Source organism: Phascolarctos cinereus, unplaced genomic scaffold (genome assembly GCF_003287225.1).
Source record: "Phascolarctos cinereus isolate Bilbo 61053 unplaced genomic scaffold, phaCin_HiC Scaffold_3;HRSCAF=262, whole genome shotgun sequence".
Lineage (NCBI taxonomy): Eukaryota > Metazoa > Chordata > Mammalia > Diprotodontia > Phascolarctidae > Phascolarctos > Phascolarctos cinereus.
The window spans coordinates 85,772,216-85,786,960 of NW_027555736.1; the positions used below are offsets into that span (position 1 = coordinate 85,772,216).

General features: G+C 40.0%; 1 protein-coding gene across 1 annotated transcript in view; it reads right to left on the reverse strand.

The window, feature by feature from the left end:
- Positions 1-663: 663 nt before the first annotated feature.
- HTRA1 (HtrA serine peptidase 1) overlaps positions 664-14,745 on the reverse strand; it is a 70,976-nt gene continuing 56,894 nt past the window's right edge. Inside the window, exons 4-9 of the mRNA XM_020979244.2 lie at positions 11,992-12,186; positions 9,709-9,741; positions 5,104-5,218; positions 4,791-4,848; positions 3,107-3,202; positions 664-1,376 (exon numbers count right to left, since the gene is read on the reverse strand). Coding sequence (XP_020834903.1) covers positions 1,208-1,376; positions 3,107-3,202; positions 4,791-4,848; positions 5,104-5,218; positions 9,709-9,741; positions 11,992-12,186 — 666 coding nt within the window. The 3' untranslated portion in view covers positions 664-1,207. The remainder of the gene's footprint in view (positions 1,377-3,106; positions 3,203-4,790; positions 4,849-5,103; positions 5,219-9,708; positions 9,742-11,991; positions 12,187-14,745) is intronic.

Consider the following 14,745-nt stretch of genomic DNA (forward strand, 5'->3'; position numbering starts at 1 on the left):
GAATCACCTAAGATCCTCACTTAAATGCACTAAATTCTCTGTTCATTATCCCAAGCCCCACAACGGCAGTTATAATCAATTTTTGGACGCCTTACATCGAGACAACACCAAGGATGCCTTGCTTGTATTCTGCCCTTGCCCCAAAACTTCTTGACCCTTTGAGTTATGGTAGGATGTTTTTAATTTGATGAGCTCTGGTCCCACAACTTTTGGATAGCAACTATTACATTTGTAGAATCAATACATCGAAATACCTTTTAATTCTAGTGCCTTCCCTCTGCTAATTATTTTCTATTTATCCTGGATATAACTTGCTTTGTATATATTTGTTTGCATGTTGTCTTCATTAGATTGTAAGTTCCTTGAGGACAGGGACTGTCTGTTGTCTCTTTCAGTATCCCCAGTACTTACTTAGCACAGTGCCTTCGTAGGTTCTTAATAAATGTTCACTGATTGATTCATTGATAAGAATTGGGAAGCACTTCAGAGATCATCTAGTTTAATCCCCTCTCTGACACAGGATGGCTTAAAATAGTTGATATGTAACCCTAAGAGTTCAGCTCTATATGTACAGATTTAGTTTAATGAGATGACCTTCAATAACAACCATTTCAGAAAAAAATATATCCATCTGTTGATAAATAAATGACACAGGGAAGAAAATATGTACAAGTATTTTAATAGCTCTAACTCAAAGGCCATAGTACTCCCAATGGGTCATGGCTTCTGAAAGGAAGCTGCCTAAATTCTGTTCCTAAGCCAGCATTCACCCACTCCTGATCTTCAAAAGTCGATCTCACTGCAGTGGTGTTTCCAACCAACTCTCCGAGTGCCATTATGAAATCCACTTGGCACCCTTCTTACTGGTTATTTGATCAATTTCATTAGTCAGGCTAAGATGAAGGCTCAGCAGAAAGAAAGAAACAAATGCTGACCCTCTAAGCAGGAACAGACGAAGTTGGCAGAAGAGAAAATGCTGTGTACATAAGATACAGAAGGAAATAATTATTGTCTGAGTATCTGTAACATTACATTTGTTTTACCTTAAACCTATTAAAAGTTATTTTGTTGGCCAGTGCTGTTCTGATGAACAAGCAAAATGTTGGTCAAAAGTCTAATAATGTTTCCTGTACCAGCACAGAGTCATTATAAGCAGTCGATTGGGAATGGCTTCAGAGAAAACACGGAATCCAGCTCGTGTTTCTATCTAAGGATCGATTTCTTCGGGAATCACTGTGATCATAATGTCTTCATTGCCTCTGCGGACAACCATATTCAGGGTACTTTCTTTTTTAATGACATCACTGACGTCACTGGCAGAGACCACAGATTTTCCATTTATGCTAATTATCACATCATTTTCTTTAAGGCCTCCACTGCAACATAAAAAAAAAAAAGATGAGTATATCATTCATGGCATTGCTTCAATTTGACGCCTCTAGGTTGACCACTGAGAGTGCTACTGAAGGGGATTTAGAGCAGAAGGGAGAGACATAGAGAGGAGCTAATCCAACACCATCCTATTGAGCAAGCTGACATTCCAAGAGGTTTGACCAATGTCAAGTAGCTAGTGAATGCTTGAGCTGAGCCTCCAACTCAGTTCTCCTGACTCTAAGGTCTAGCATCATTTCCATTCCCTATCCTGGGCAGGATGAATGCTAGGAACCTGCCAGGTAGAAATGCACGTTCCCCCTAGGTCCCTTTCTCCTCTTCCTCCCAAGAAAAGCACAGACCAGAACCCACAAGGCTAATATATAGGGCTGGGGGTAGGTTTACGAGAGGGAGTTGTAAAGATTCATACCTAATACTTCCTAGTAGGAAGTACCCTAAAAATCTCCAAAGGAAATAAATACAAAACTATCTATCACTGTCATTTTGAAGTGCCTCCTGAACTCTTCTGGCTAAAGCTAAATAGTTGATTTTATACAAAAGTGCTAATAATTTACAAGGCTAATGCAAGCATGACAAATTTATTTCAGCCAAGTAATTTGTAACAGGGTGAAGTAACTATAGGCCCATTTCCAACCATGCTAGGAAAACTGTATCTCTAGAAGCAGAAAAAAAAAAAAGCAGTAGCTTTACAAACCCATTTACCCACAACAACCCTGTGGGGTTAGTGGTACAATTATTGTCCTCTGTTTACAGATAAGCAAACTAAGGCAGAGAGAGGTTAAGTAATTTGCTCAGTGTTATGAGATCTTAGGCTTCAGAGCTAGGTGGGACCTTGAGTATTACCTTGCTTAAGCCCCTTGTTTTTAGAAATGTGGAAAGTGATGTCCCAACTTACCCAATGTCACAATGGTATTAAATAGAGAAGCCCAGGTTTTCTGACTCCGAAGCTAGTATTCTTTTCACTATACTAGAGCACATTTTGCCTTCACAATACTCTTTCCGCTTGGTGGTCCTCTAACTTTAACATAAGATGGTGGCTCTCCACTCCTAACACCATCAGCACAGGTAATACTGATGCCACTTTTCTTAGAGATACGATATATGTTGATTGTCAGATGAGCCACTACTTTTCACGTGAACCTTAAAAAATGAACTTCTTTTCCCTTTCCAGCTTCACCCCAGAGATTCCCAAAGGATTTAATCTTGTATATCCATTATAGAGAAAGAATGTCATGGTGGATAGAGGGTGGTCTGGAGTCAGGAAGACCCGAGTTCAAATTCCATCTCTGAAATTGACTAACCATATGATCCTACATAACTCACATAATCAATCTGTTTTTCAGGCAATTCCCCAGGATTTAATCTTATGAGCAATAGATGGAATTTCAAGCTGCTTTGGTAGAAGGAATTCTGAGATGGGGGACTCCCCATGCTGACAAAATCATAGATCCATCACATGCTCATAATGAATTCCTACACATCTGTTAGAAAAGTTAAGTCATCCCTTTAGAGAACAGGAGGCCTCCTTCCTCTTCTCTGTCTGAGGCAGCTCAAGTTGAGCCTCATCCTAAGCCAGATCCCACAGCAGGAACAGACCAGAAATCTCACACTTCTGTCACACAACGAGGCAAACAACAACCATTTGTGCTGTCTACTGGTAAGGAACTATGCTGATGGGTCAGTCATGGGGAGAGGCAGGAAAATTCTAACTTACGCTTCAGCTGGAGTGTCTGGAATTACTTCTATGATATAAGCTCCAGAAAGGACATCAGGGAAGTCTCGATGACGATCCTTCAGCTCTTTAGCTTTACTATGGAGGAAGAAAACACATCATCCATATCAATCCAGCTGTGTAGATTTCAATTCAGCCCACTTTATAAATCTTAAGGAACATTATGGCTGTGTGTTGTTATTATTATTATTATTATTCCTCACCTTATTGTCAGAATAGGATGTGCCTACTCAGTTTCCTAGGTTAGAGCCCTCAACAAGACAATTTAACATTTTTTAAATGTTTTGCTAAATTACAAATTCCAGATTCTGCAACCACTAGAGTTTTGATCTGAAATGCAAACTTTTTTGCTGGTAATATTCCCAAATGCAACCTCTCCCTCCACCAGTGTGCCATTCTCCCTCCAAAAACAAAAAATACTCACCATGTTTAGTCCTTGCAAAATCATTAAACCTCTAGGAAATGGTGTGAAATGTGCAGCCATTTGTATTTAAGCCCATAAAAAAGCTATCATAGGTTTAGCCAATGCCCTTGTCAAGCAACAATAGGTAGAACCCATCCCTCATGGTAGTATACCAGGTTTCTCCATAAAGTTTTTTATGAACTTGTCATGACATGTAAAAATTAAAATGAAGTTGCTCAAGATAAGGGTAGAGATAGGGGGAGGGAAGAATCACTAGTCATTTCAATCATATAATAATGTGCTTGACCTAGCATTCCTACAAGCGAACTCCCACATACTTTACCCTGCAAAATTTAATATCTCAAAGGCAAAGTATTCTGCTTGGGGTGGGAAAGACAGTGTTCAGAGTTTTCTAGGGATGTATATTTCAATGAAATTTACATGAAACAAACAAGAATGAAAGAAAAAACAAAGGCTCTCTAGCTTTCAAAGAATGGGATAAAATTCTTTTGGTTAAAAGAATAAGTTACAAAATATGAGAGCCAGTTTAAACTCCTGGCCAGCATTTCTGGGCCTTCAACTCACTGCTGAGACTTCCTCATTTTAACCTGGTACTGAAGCCCTGAGATTTTTAAGAGCAGTTTTATGAAAATTCCCATTGAAAAATGTATGTGCCATCATGATGGGAGAAGATCTCATTTTTTTTTTTAGGCAATTGGAGTTAAGTGACTTGCCCAGGGTCACATAGCTAGTAAATGTCTAGTGTTTAGTCTGAGGCCAAATTTGAATTCAGGTCCTCCTGACTTCGGGGCCAGTGCTCTATCCACTGCACCACCTAGCTGCCCCAGGAGATCTCATTTTAAAGAGATGTCTTTAGGAAATTAGGCAACACAAGGTCATGGAAAGAGCATCGGGTCTTGGAATCAGAACTTTATTTGAGGAGTGGTGCAAATACTTCACATGCTCATAATGACTGTAATCACATCATGTAACCTTCTGGTGCCTCAGTTATCTATAAAATGAGGTTAATACTACTTGTACTACCTACCATACAGGCTTATTGTAAAGGAAACAGCTGGTAAAAGCTCAAAGTGCTACATAAATGTGAATTATTATTCTATGATATATCATCATTAGTCTTACACATTTAGAGAAATTCAGACAAAGTTTCACTGGCATTTAGGGACACCACTGTGAACTTTGAAGTTAACTCTCAGTGTCATTTAAAAAAAAATGAAATAAAATAAAAGCCTGTGTATTCACCTAGATGTAAGTGACATCATTCGAATTCCAATGTATTTCTTCTTGGTGACAGCTTTTCCTATGAAAGTAAAAGGTAAAATATAAAACAATCCTGGTTAGTTGTTCACGGAGAACAAGTTAAGTGCCCTGGCACCATATTCTCTGTTTTGAAGTTAGATTCAGAGGGTTCTATGGAGCTTACTAAGAGGTTAGGCAATGGTGTATGTGAAAGGTACCATGATGTTGACAACAACTGTGATTCATGCAAGGGAGGCTGGAGTTCTGACTTCAGACTATACACTGGCTCTCCATGAGTGTCTTGGTGATATCATACCTTTAGCCTGTCTGTCATGGGACTCAGTTAAGAACTTCTTAATTTTATCAGATGGGATTGCAAAGGAGATCCCAGCAGTCACTTTCAAAGTATTAATTCCAATCACTTCACCATCCTGAAATTGAAAAATAAGTAGTTTACTAAATGTATTTTTTAAAAAATAGAAAATGAAAACTTTTTTGCTAGTAACCTCAAAGAATGTATTAGGTCAGTTCCTGGTAGCAGAAATTCAGTAGGAAGAGGTAATTCAATTGAATTGTAACTCCAACTTACTAACTAGTACCTCCCTTTCTTTTCTGAAGTCTAGTCCCACATAACCAATTACCTTTTGGACATTTTAAACTACATTTCAAACTACAGGCACCTCTCAAACTCAGTATCTCCAAACATTAACTCATTATCTTTTCCCCAAACTCACTACCTTTTCATTCATTCATTCAATAAACATTTATTAAACACTTACTTTGTGCCAGGCACTGCGGTAAACACTAGGGATACAAAAAGAGGCAAGACAATCCTTACCCTCAAGGAGCTTACAGTCTAATGAAGGAGACAACATGCAAACAAATATATACAAAGCAAGCTATATACGAGATAAATAGGATGTAATTAAAAGAGGTATGGCACTGGAAATAAGAGGGGTTAGGGAAGGCATGGAATGTAGAAAGCAGGATTTTAGTCGGGGCTTAAAAGGAAGCCAGGGAGGTCAGCAGTTACAGCAGAGAAAGGTAAGTGTTCCTGGCATGGGAGACAGCCAGAGCAAATGGCCAGAGATGGAGTGTTTTGTTAGTAGAACAGCCAGGAAGCCAGTGCCACTAGATCAAAGAGTATGTGCTTGGGGGTTAAGATGAAAGAAGACTAGAAAGAGGAGGATGAGTGCTGAACATCTGTTTCTGGGGAAGGTATCACCAACATACTTTTCATCCAGTTTCACAGCCTTTAGTTTTTACCCTCCCTTTTCCCACATAAACAAATCTGTTTCCACTTCCCTAGATTGTGCTCACGTGGCCACCACTTTGTTCAGGCTTTTATCACTTCTTGACCAGACTATACTAGTCTCCTAATTTCTCTCCCTACCCTGTGTCTTTCCACATGTCAATCCATCCTCCACATGACTGAAAAAGCGGTATTCCTAAAGCACAGATCTGATTGCGCCACTCCCTTCTTCAAGAAGCTCCAATGGCTCCCTATTACTCCTAGGGTCAAATACACATGCTCGTTAGGCACTTAAGATATTCCCAGCCTGCCTCGGCCCTACCTTTCCAGACTTGTTATACGTCACTCCCTTTCACGCGCTCTACAATCCAATCAGACTGGTCTCCCTGCTGTTCCTCATACACATTCTGACTTCTGTCTTCTTGACCTTGCTCAGGGTTCTCAATGCCTGCAATACACTCTCATCTTACCTCTGCTTCTAGTTTCCAACAAGCTTCAATTCAAGGGGCACCTCCTATATTGCACCTTTACTGATCATCTCCCTCCCCCAATGGTAGGCTCTTCCCCCATAAAAATACGTATTTAATTTTTATGTTTTTATATGCTTAAATGTTTATATGTTATCTCTCTGATACAGAATGTAAGTTTCTTGAGGTCAGGGACTTTCAGTTTTGTCTTTGCAGAACCAGGAGTACTAATGATACAATAACATTAGAAAGACAAACAATTTTAAAAGACTTAAGAACTCTGACCAACCATAATGATAACCAATGACAGCCATTACTAAATGTATTTTTTTTTAAAAAGTAGAAAATGGAAACTTTTTTGCTAGTAACCTCAAAGAATGTATTAGGTCAGTTTCTGTTGGCAGAAATTCAGTAAGGAGAGGTAATTCAATAAAATTATAACTCCAACTTACTAACTAGTACCTCCCTTTCTTTTCTGAAGTCTAGTTCCACATAACCAATTACCTTTTGGACATTTTAAACTACATTTCAAACTACAGGCACCTCTCAAACTCAGTATCTCCAAACATTAACTCATTATCTTTTCCCCAAACTCACTACCTTTTCATTCATTCATTCAATAAACATTTATTAAATACTGGCCATGATTCCAGAGGATGATGAAGCCTGCTACCCACCTCCTGACAGAGTAGGGGAAATTTATTTTGCTCAGCTACGCATATTTATTACAATGGTTTTCTTCTTTTTCCCCAGTGGAGGGGCAGGAGATATGCCATTAAAACATTAGTCTTAATACCACTGATTAATGTTTGTCAAACATGGGATTACAAAAGCAAACTGCCAACTTCAGAAACCACAATTGGCAAATGCTTTTCTCTTTAAAATGGAAGTTCCATAAAGGACTTCCAGGTCTTTAAAATAGTGGAAAAAATATCGAAATAGGAGTTAGAAAACTGGGTTCTATCTGGTCCTGCTTCCATTATTCATTTGTGCTGTAAATTTCAGATTAGAGACAAACCTCTTTGGACCTCAGTTCCCTTACAAGTAAATATAGGTTGTTGGACTGTATGATCTTTAAAATCCATTCTAAATTTAACATTCTATAATCCTATGACTTTTGGTCAGGCAGACCTATGGACATTTGAAATTTCTCTGAGCCCTTAGGCAATTAATTCCTTATCTGCAGCCAGTTAACTTATGGATGAGACCAGGGTTGTAGCTTTAATCCATATGGACTCCTAAGTTTTGTACATTTTAGGAAGGCTAATCCTAAACTAGAGGACATCCAGAAAAGGGCAACCAAGATTGGCGAAGGGCCTCAAAGTCATCCTAGGAGGATTAATTGAAAGAATCAATAATGAAGAAGACACGTCTTGTCAGCATGGATAAAGGGAGTAAGTTTGTTCTTTTGACAGAAAAGAAAGCGAGATACAGCAACAACGGGGAGAGGTTGCAGAGACAAATTGGCTGGATCTATACTAAGGGAAAATGTCCTCATGTTAGATTGTGACTTCCTTGAGAGCAAAGTCTGGTTTTTTTCGCCTTTCATTGAATCCCTAGCACTTAGAGTGCATAGTTTGCTTTTCAGTTGTGTCTGTGACCCCATTGGGGGTTTTCTTGGCAGAGATACTGGAGTGGTTTGCCATTTCCTTCTCCAGTTCATTTTACAGATGAGGAAACTGAGGCAAACTGGATTAAATGACTTGCCCAGGATCACCCAGCTAGTGAGTATCTGAAGCCAAATTTGAACTCAGGAAGACAAGTCTTCTTGACTCCAGGCCTGGCATTCTATCCCCTGTGCCACCTAGCTGCCCTTGTACATGGTACATAGTAGATATTTAATAAATGCTACTTATCTTGACTTAAGAGCTATCCAAAGGCGAACGAACTCTTTGAGAGTTGTTGGTTTCCTCATAACTGGAGGTCTCACAACAAAGACTCAAGGCCTCCTTGTCAGGTGTACAGTAAAGAGAATTCTTTGTCAGGTACAGGTTGGCCGAGATCAGAGGTAATAAACTTCAATAGAAATGGGGCCACTAAACTATACATGAGGATCCCTGTGGGCCATGATTTGACTTAGAAAACCACATATTCACCTTATCTGAGTTCTACTCTATTTTTAATTATTTTGTTAAATATTTCCCAATGACATTTTAATCTGGTTAGGCTGCAGTCAGGAGAGCTGTGGGCAGGAATGCAGTCTACAGTGACCTCTGTCAGAGCTCATCAGGGAGTTCCCTCCCAATTCTGAGATTTTGTGATTCTATTCCATTGACTTCAGTCCTAAACTCAGCTCCTGGTCTTCAGGGTCATTGAGGATGGTGAGTGCAGATATGTATCACTACTACTAGAGAAAAAACTCGAAGGAAGGGAACAAACATTTATTAAGCACCTACTAGGTTCCAGGAAATGTGCTAAGTGCTTTATAAATAGCATCTCATCTGATCCTCACAACCATCCTGGGAGGTAGGTGCTAGTATTATCCCCATTGACAGATGAGGAAACTGAGGCAAAGGTTAAGTGACTTGCCCTAGGTCACATAGCCAGTGTCACAAGTTAAACTCAAAGGCAACTCTTCTTGACTTTTAGGCAGGCTCTCTATCCACTATACCATGCTGCCTCTTATGTAATGTCATGTAAAATATGATATATGTCACTGTGTAATATACTATATTTATTGTCATTTTATCATATCCCCCTCAAAGATTTTAAGTTCCAAGATATGCAGGACCACGTATTATCTAAATTCTGTATCAGTCTGTGCCACAATGTTCTGCACATCACAGGAACTTATAATGATTTATCCAAAAATTTTATTACTAATAATAATAACAGCTAGCATTTCTATAGCACTTTAAAGTTTTGCAAAGTGCTTTACAAACATTATCTCATTTTGCCCTCACAACCTGCCTCTAGGAGGTAAGTGCTATTGTTATCCCCATTCATAAATGGGGAAAATGTAAGCAGAGATTAAGTGTTTGCTCAGGATCACAGTGTTAATAAACATCTCAGGCTGGATTTGAACTCAGGTTTTCCCGACTGTGTCACCTAGCTGCCTATGTAAATTCATAACGGCAAGAAGTCAGGACCTAGGATGTTCACAGAGCAACTGCTAACTGGAATTGCACAAATTTCTTTTAAAAAAAAGTTTATCAAGTGCTAAACAAATATTGTAAAATTAATATTTTTAAAAAAGACTTACCAGATTTACTAAGGGGCCTCCGGAGTTTCCATACTAAAATGAAAAAAATTAAAGGATTAGGATTACTTCTGTCAATGCACTCACAGTCTGCCTCTTGCATCTACAGCCTGGCAATTTTCAATATACAAAACCCAGATTCATTACTGACTTGGCTAAGTCTGAGCTATGGTTCTTTCCTTAGACTTGGACCTTGTCAATCATCTAACTTCTCACTGAAAGTAATGGAAAGGTTCAGGTCACTTTTGAAAACTAACAAAGTTCAAGAGTCTACCCTATGAAGTAACGAACACATTTTTTCCCCACTTTCTAGAAGGAAATAAGATGTTACTTTATTTAAAATCCAAAGAACACTCATTTGTTTTACCTCTGCCCTACTGTGGGAGCGTAGAGTTAACCTGGCTCCATTTTATTTCCATTACTTCATGTCTCAACAACCCTGATGTCAGGAAAGCTTGGGAATAGAGCCTGCTGGTTGGAAGCAAAGAGTGCCTGAGAGCGCATCATATTTCTTAGAAATTGGTCCAACGTGAAAAATGGCTTTCAGAAAACCAATCCTATAAGGAGACATTTGAAGGGGGAAAATATGATTTCTTAAAGATTGCTTGGGAAAAAGAAGGACCGGAAAAATCTCTGGCCTCATTCTAGCGAGACAAGTCTAATGGGTTGGGTCAAAACTTCATGCTGTGCCTATTAGGAAAGGAGTGATAACATTCTGGAGAAAAAATAGAGAAAATTATACCAATTTAGCCCACCCCCTCTCCCAGCCTTCAAAACTTGTCAGTTATTGCCAAAATTGGGGGCTACTACAGAATGCTGCCAAAATAATATCATCAATTGTTTGGAAGGGGCTCCAAGGAGAATTGAAGGGTTAGTCTTCCTAGAAAGGACAATAGACTTGGGGTGAGGGGACACCTGGGTTTTTGAGTTGGCATGTTATTAATGGAAAGAGTGCTGGTTCTTGGGGTAAGTGGACTTGAATGCAAACCCAGCCTCTGATGCTTACTAGTCTTAGAACCATAAAAAAATTTCTTAAACTCTCTGAGTGTCAGTATCCCCATTTGTAAGATGGAAAAAATAATACTTGTAATACATTCTTCCCAGGGTTATGTCAAGGCATTTTTTGTTGTTTTTGTGTTTGTTGGGGGTGAGTAGGACTAGACCTATGATTTCATTGGTATAGGGAGCTGTTGGAGAAGAACTATGAATGTAGGTCAGCATTTCTTCTCTGCAACTTAAAGTTTGGTAAGGTTCCTTAGAGTCACTGAGATATTACTAAGACTTGCCCCAGGACACTCATCCAGTATGTGTCAGTGTTGGGACTTGAACCCTTACTAACTTACCAAGTACAAGGTTGGCTCTCTCTCCACTCTACCATACTACCTCTAGCTGAGTCTCATGACGATGTTGTGAGAACCAACTAGGAGAACATACATAAAGTCCTCTGTTGGACACTGTTGTTGAACCTGTTCCAACACTAACTAGCAGTATGACATTAGGCAAGCCAGTAAACTTCTCTAAGATTCAGTTTCCTTATCTGTAATACTTGCACTATCTACCTCAAAAAGCTGATCATGAGAAAAGTGTTTTTGATAATTTAAAGTGTTATATACATGCAAACCCTTGCTGTCAAAGACCAGGAAGATTCCATTAGAGGAAATCTGCCCACTGCTAGCATATAGCGTAGTCACTTTTAAATGAACAACTCTGCAGTTCAACTGATGGGCTACGGTGATTATCTTTGGTGACTGTTTCAGAGGTTAAAAAAAATGCTAATAAACTTAATCATTTTCCAAAATGATTGCTTCCACCTGATAAATTTTGAATTGGGATGAACCTTAGAAGAGAATTAGCTTAATTCTTTAATTGTATAGATGAGAAACCTGAACAGAAGTTCTTAACTCAAAGTCTTTGAGATTTTTAAAAATATTTTGATAACTGTATTTCAATATGATTGTTTACCTTTATAATCTTCTTTTATTTTATTCATTAAAAAACATTATTCTGAGAGGGGATCCATAGGCTTCGACAAACTGTCAAAGAGATTCATGACCCAAAAAATAACCACATCCCCTGAACTAAAGTGATTTGCCCAGTGTCAAACAAGTAAATAAGTAGAAGGGTTGGGATTTGAACCCAAGACCTTAGATTCAAGAGGAGGCACTCTGAACTCCTAATCATGACCTTTTTTTTTTCATTTCTTTTTTTGGAAAATGCAATATCATCACAACCAACTCTGGCCCCACAGGCTTACCCAGAATCAGGAGAACTAGTGCCAAGACTTACATTGATGATGGCATCTGTCTGAATGTAGTCCATGTCCGAATTCCGCAGCCCGAGCTCTTTTCCTCCTCGTTGGGTGGTACTAACAATCCCAGTAGTTACTGTATTTTGAAGTGAAAATGGGCTTCCAATTGCAACCACAAACTCTCCAGGCCTCAGTTCTGAGGATCGACCAAGAAGCAGGACTGGCAGCTTTCCCTGTAAACAATCACCTTTCTTTTTAACAAACAGCATGTGCCTTTCCTCTAAAAACCAAGATGGCCTACCCAAAGACTACACTCCTAGATATCACACTACACAAAGGAAATGGCAGACCACTGGGTCCAGACTAGGCATTTCTGGTAGTTACAAATGGTAACCATATTCCCAGTGTTTTCCAGGAGAGGTACACAAAAGAGAATAAAACTTCCTTTTCCACAAACTGTACCCAATAAATCATAAGCTGTTATAAAACACATGAATATTTGTGTTCTGCCTGCCAAGGAAAATGTCTTAGGGCTATAGTGCATTTCTGTTTCTGATAGCATCTTGAAATGATTAATACACACTTGCTATGGTTGTTTCAGGGCCAGGGGAGAGATTAGCAGACAAGGCAAAAAGACAATGGATTTCACATCTTTGTCAAGGAAAAGTGAGCAGGAGGTTTTAGTGATTAAGCATCACAGAATCACCAGACTCCAACCCTGGGGGGAAAGGCAGATTTTGAGCTTGTTAAGGTTTCCCTAATCATCCCCCAACCATTTATCCATCATCTCCACAGTGATCAAGGCAGGTGATATGAACATGAAAAAAGTCTCACTCTCTCAGGTGGCTGCCTGGCAAAGGTGCCAAGTGATAGAAAACATATCCTTGTTAATAATATAACCCCGTACTATTGGGGGATTCAGCTGTGCCTGAGATGATTAAGCTCATGGCCAATGTTAAACTGGTTTACTTTTTCTCCTTTTAAAATAACTGTATAACTGAGAAGGAAGCCAAAAACACCAGCTACCCTACCCCAGTTCAGGTCACAACTTACAAATCAGAAAAAGAAAGTGGTCAAATTCTCTAGTCCTCTCCCTTCACTGACAACACCCAGACAGAGGAAACCATGGTGGAGAGAGCTATATGAAGTGGCCAAATAATGTATGATTTTGCTATTCCCCAGTCCAGGATGGCTGACCCACCAAGGGACCTGGGACTCTGCTAAATGACTCCATGAGGGCAAGATATATCTGTGACCTACAAATTACTATTTTTAGGTGTGAAGCATGACAAAATTAAACCATTCCCTCATAATCTGGGCTTACCATGTATCTTAGCAGGACAGCGAGTATCAATTCTCCCTCACAGAAGAGAATATGCTGCAGCCTTAAGACGAGAGTACAAGAACACCTGAGGACAACTTCATCCTTAGTCACAGTGCTGAGCCAAACAAGTCTCCTAAGTGATTTCACTCTACTCAGTTAATTAAAGCAAGCAGCTGCCTGGACATAGATGTTTTCCAAAACAGGGAGGTTTGTCCCAGACCTTTAGGCCAACTGGCACTAGGAAAATGTCTGTTCTGTGCACATCACAACCTCAGAAAAGGGCTGATCTCCTTGCCCCGACAAGGTGCAAGAGCTGGGCACGAAAGCCAAGTGCCAGAGGGGTAACTGGGGAGATTAATTCAATAAGCTCCTATAACATGCCAGGAACTGGGCTAGGCACCGGGGACAGAAAGAATCAAAAGAAAATACATGACAAAGGACACAACAGGGAGGGGAAGGGAAGGGTACAGAGAAAAAAATTACTTCAAGAAAAAAAATTGCTTTTGAGACAGGAGGAGTAGGAGTATTAACTTCTGCAGGGGATCATAGGAGTTAGAGCTGGAAGGACTTTGGACTAATTCCCTCACTGTACACATGAGCGAAGTGAAGTACCTACAGGTTAAAAGCACTGACCAAAAGTCAAATGGGTAGTGGGGAGGAGACGGGCAATTCAAACCCAGGTCCTCTTGACTATAAACCCAGCGTTCTTGGGGGAAGGGAAAGAGGGTGTTTCACCACGCTGTGTTGCCTCCTCTACATGCAGAACAGAAAAATGGGAACCATTACCCATAGAAAGGCTGCCAAGAAACCTGGTGTCAGCCTGGGGCTCATGGCTGAAAATCCCAGGTTTACGCTACAATAAGTCCCTTCCAACAAAGGGAAGTTGCCGCCTGGGTACTTCCCGCCTCCCCAGAAGTGAGAGCACACACAACATTCCCTACATAGTCTGATGTGCTCTTGGAGATCATTTGAGTCCAACAGCACTCCAGAGATTTCTTAAAACTGAATATTTACAATGGACGGAGGCCAATGACCCCTGCCAAGGAATGACTTTCTCCAGTAATCACAGCAGGTTAGGAGTCAGCACAGCACTTTGTTAGATAGAGGCCTTGCAAATGTGTGCTCAGCCGCCTGCTTCTTGGAATGAGCCCTTCTTGGGAAACCACTGGGGTTTTGAGGACCTGAGACTGGCTGGAGGTGGTCTGAGACTTTGAGGAGTTAGGGGATGAAGGGAAGCCATCAGCAGTGAACCACTTCTTTCAGAGCAAAGACTTGAGGAGAAGTGACAGCAGACATAACAGCAGGCCCTGAGCTCTGGAGATAAATCAGGAATGGGGGTACAGACAGTTAGGCGGTAAGGTAGTGAGACTGGGCTTGGGAGTCAGAAAGATCTGAGCTGGATTCCTGCCTCATTGCCTGCCCTGGGCATATCATTTAATCTCTTAGTCATAGAATACAGAGATGAAAA